At 33.2% G+C, this 4,729-nt stretch overlaps 1 protein-coding gene across 1 annotated transcript; it reads right to left on the bottom strand.

The window, feature by feature from the left end:
• Positions 1-629: 629 nt before the first annotated feature.
• On the bottom strand, positions 630-4,623 carry LOC106102560 (ceramide-1-phosphate transfer protein). The gene is made up of 4 exons (XM_013282078.1): positions 4,436-4,623; positions 4,154-4,365; positions 3,798-3,973; positions 630-2,528 (listed from the first exon to the last, which is right to left on the bottom strand). The coding sequence occupies exons 1-4, from the start codon at positions 4,552-4,554 to the stop codon at positions 2,400-2,402; spliced, it is 636 nt and encodes a 211-aa protein (XP_013137532.1). The 5' UTR covers positions 4,555-4,623; the 3' UTR covers positions 630-2,399.
• Between the last annotated feature and the right edge of the window lie 106 nt (positions 4,624-4,729).

The raw sequence follows: 4,729 nt of genomic DNA, 5'->3' as shown, positions 1-4,729 counted from the left end.
ATAGAAAAATACGTACAAAGTTTTATGAGCAAAAGTTGCGATTGAGCTCACATTTAATGAATACATTTAAATATAGGCTTTATACAATTCGCAATAAGGTTAATTTTATAGTTCTCATGCCATGTTAGTAGATATAGGTGTAGGAGAATAAGGGCCTGTCCCACCACTGGCTGATGACGCTCAGACAGTTTAAAATTGACGTCACTGTCAGATAAAGTATGAAAATCCATCACATATTTTACACGTTGGATTGTTATCAGAAAATACAATTTGGTGGGACAGGCCCTAAGTCTCATAGGTCTACTCTAGTTCTGCACGAAATGTACGGATATATGGCAAACATGTTATTTAATTCATTTACTTATAGTAAATTATACGTTTTTATGTAACTAAACGTGAGATCTTTTCATTTTTTATGTTACGCATCTGTATTTGATAACTGCTAAGGTAAATTTTGAGTTTTTTTTTATAACATAAGATGGCAAACGAGCAAGCTGCCAACTGAATCCGCCAAAATGGCGAAGCGACCGTTGGCCATAGACATCAGCAACTGCAGATGCGTTGCCTACCCTTATCCGACGGAGGAAACGCACATAAAGAGGATATTTCCTATTCCTATGCATCTCCTCCGTCGTTAAATCAACTTCCCCTTCCCATCCTCTCATAAGAAAAGGGTGGTAAAGAGAAAGGGACTTAAATTAGGTAAGAAAACCCTTGGCCCTGGTCTATTTTGATGATTCTTTTTTACAATGAAACACTAGAAATAAGAATGAATTAGTGTTAATTGTCATATGTTACAGTGAAAGGGTAAATAATTTACAGATTGATATAATACTTAAGAAAACCACCCGTATTAAAATCTCGGTGTTCAAGATCGAGCCAAATCCGTCATCTCTACTGACCCCTTAGAGTTGCAAGCATGTTGTTTTTAAAGTTTCACAGCTATATTAACAGTACAGCGATAAAACAAAAGTAACCTGACTAAAATAGATAACCCGATTGTGGAACTTATTGTTAATGGAAAATCGATGTATTCTCTATCAGGATTTTAGGATACTTCGCATGCGATAAAAAACAATTGCAATAAGGTTCAATTTCCTTTACACCGCTAGATTTATTATCTTGATTTCAAATTAATCCACGCGTATCAAACGTTATCTATAAGTGATATTATTAAATGATAAAACGTCGAATGTTGCTGATAAATAAAACATAATAAATTTACTTCTTAAAGTATTAAAATAATAAAATCTTGTTTACAGTCAATGAACTAAAAGAACAGAAATATCGTCAGTGGTTCAGTGAAAAAGCGACCTAACAGTCATTAATATTGTTGGCCGGCATTAGGGTATTCCCCGCAATGATTACAAACGAGGAAATTAATTGGTAAAGATGGGAAATACCACAAAACAGATTTTTTAACTCATATGGAGCTTTGATAGCACCTATGAAAGGTTTTTTTTATAAAACGCGTTGTAAGCATTACATTGTTATCAGATGCATGCAATTATAAAATTTTGATAAGTTTGTTCTCAATATACAAAATTGATGTAATATTTTTATCATGGTACGATTCAATATGACGATAAATATAATTTTGTTAATTAAATCCCAAATATTATTATCTTTGTATACAAATACATAGAGCAAAGGAAAGTGTTACATAGAACATCATTGTACAGTGTGCAAAAAAGTTTTAGTCGTGAAAAATAGAAATGTCCAATCAAAGTAATGAAGCTTTGTGATCGCTGTACAATGGTCAAAGGGAAGGGTAAAAATCAACACTTCGGGGCTCGAAGCCGACCTTAAGTAAGGAGGTGACTAGGCCATAGTCCCGACCTTAAGTATGGGGCTGACTAGGCCATAGACAATCACATAAAATATGTATAGTCGCGGATACTGGCGGTGTTCTACTTCAAAAATTTTGAAACGAGATGCGGAATATAAATCAATACAACGCAGCTTATAAATGTGTCTACGAAAAAACGTCGTTTACTGATACTGGGCTAGTTTCTTTTTATTATTATACCTTTGTTTGCACCACTCAGTGATATCTTAATAGTTATTTGTAGGTGCGGAGTCTCATTGCGATAAACAAAGCAATTTTTCCCGAAGTGGAACACCGCGAATTTCGGAGTACATATTAAATTCGAAAATCACATTGGTACATGACGGGTTTCAAAGCCTGGACATGTAGATTACAATTCAAGTACTTTAACCTCTGAGCCAACGACGCTCTTATTACGTAAAACGTCGGGAAATTCGCATTCCAAACGTGTGACTACTTTGCTGCCTTAGTTAATAATTTGTCTCACAATTTACCTTAGCGTCTCAACACAATTTTAATCATGAATTTCGAAGCACACAGTGTACCGATTTATTTGGCCTTTGGTTATTGTCTATGGCAAGCCGTGGAATTCGAAATCAGTGTAGAGTTGTTCCACTCGTCGGTACACTTCGTCACAGGATTGCAGAGTTTGAGGCAGAATGATCATCGCTTCGGTAAGTCTGTCCTCGGTACCGAAGATCTGGAAATGTGGACACATTTGAATAAAGAACAAGTTGGGAAAACGAGCGAGAGAGGGAATGTAACTTTGACTCTCTTTCTCTAACAGTCTCTGACCTGACCCTAAGTCATCGAGTACTTTTAAAAAAATACAGACGAAATAATAACCTCCTTTTGGAAAGCCGGTTAAAAACACCTTAAACATAGCAACTTGCTTAAACACTCTATCACGAATATTTACGTCACAATAGTTAGAATGTATTGGTAACGTCATCCACAAAACACGTGTGGGACTTCTCTTTACTAATAATACGAGTATAAAGTAGTATTGAAATAACTCAAAAACTACTGGTTTGAAGTAAAAAAACTTTTACATCTAAAAAGCTATGTTTTCATTGAGTAACATAGGCATAACATAACATATATTTTATGTTTAAAATTAACGCGAAGTAGCGAGCAACTGCTAGTTATCTAATGCAAATTTTGTCGATGACGCTACGAAAACGTTTTTACTAATATTCGTAATAAACCCTCTGAATATAGAAACGCTGCTGATTGATTAAAATGGTATCATCTAATTGGAAAAAAGTTAAATAGATTAAAACTATAATCGGTTATAATTATTTTTTTCGTTATTTTTTACGGCGCAAAATTTTATTGCATACATTTAAAACTTGTGGGAAACAAATCAAATCGAATTACGATATTGTTCTGTTCAATCTATAACAAAGGAGTAAATGAGTTAGCAATGCATATGGACTATGTAAATATGTGTTCAAAGATAGAATCAGATGTGTGTTCATTTTAAAACAATGCAGTACACTCACTGACACAATTAAATGAACCATTGTACAATGCAGTGCAAAATGGTTAGCAATGTAAATGATATTACCTTGAAACAGACATTATTTTGCATTAGTTTTCAAGAGTACTCTTACTCTTAGATGTTACGGGTTTCCAAGAGTATTTTTTTAATTAATGCAATATTAGGTTGCTAATCAGTATCTGTACAGTTGTATTTGAAATTTTATTATTGATTTTTTACTGATACTAGATAAAAAATGCCTTATAAAATTGATAAAGAAGTGGTTAAGTGAATTATATTTTTTATATCATAGCTTTGTATTTTATTGTTATAATTTATTCTATAAGATTAAATTTAATGTACTTTTGTTAAAAAATGCCAAACTGGCAATTATCATAAAAAATAACTGGTTTTAAACAGCTCTTTAGTCCAGAAATAGAATTTACTCATTGTTAATCCTTGACAGTAATTTGAACATGAACTAACCTTTTTTAATAAATCAGGTCTGTTGGGGAGTGCATGCATTGCCAGTGTTGCCGCTTTCCTTATGTACCAAGGATGGAATTCAGCCAATGTCTCATTATATGAACCCTGGCAGGTTGTACATGTGTTTACAGCATCATCAGAATCACTTAGACGCTTCAGAAATAATCTAATGAAATCTGAAAGATGTTTTTTTTAATCCATCATAAAATATCATTAAACAAAGTTGACATAACTTTGAACATATTACCACCAACATTTTTACATCAAACATTTCATATACTTAATTAAATTAAAGATTCAAGTATTTCTTTTAATGTAAAGGTAAAAAATACTTGTAGTCTATGAATTTTACATACCCAATCCTCTATGTAATCGGAGCATGGTCCTTGAACCAGAAACAAAGCCATTCTTTTCGTGTAAACTAGTCTCCTTTTCGTACTTCATCATTTTCTTAAAGGACTCGTAATAAATAGCATCGTCACCCTCTCTGTGTTTTTCCATCACCTTTATTTTGCTCTTTACATCACTACTCACAAATGAGAACACTGACCCGATCAGGTTTAAGAACCTAAATAATAGACAAACAATTAATTACAGAACATATGGAACACAAATAAACAGATATTTTTTACGCTCACTTCACTAGCTCATTGTATCCGTCTATATAAGCCTCTATTACTACATCGTCTTCTTCTTTTAGACTCCTTTGGAAGCTCTGATGAACGTAATGCAAATCTAAGGTATTTTCATTAGACATTTCTTTTAAAACTACTTTTTAAAATAATCTAAAAACTGGGTAAACACCTTGCCCACAGGCTTTTTACTTTCAAACTGACACGACTGACAGTGACAGAAACTGATAAACTGATAACATTGACAATTTTTCACAACGTCATCCAGCATTCATCAGAAATTGCGTGAAAAGGAAAATA

This window comes from Papilio polytes, unplaced genomic scaffold (assembly GCF_000836215.1).
Source record: "Papilio polytes unplaced genomic scaffold, Ppol_1.0 DF823923.1, whole genome shotgun sequence".
In the NCBI taxonomy this organism is placed as follows: domain Eukaryota; kingdom Metazoa; phylum Arthropoda; class Insecta; order Lepidoptera; family Papilionidae; genus Papilio; species Papilio polytes.
This window is presented reverse-complemented; position numbering and strand designations above follow the sequence as displayed.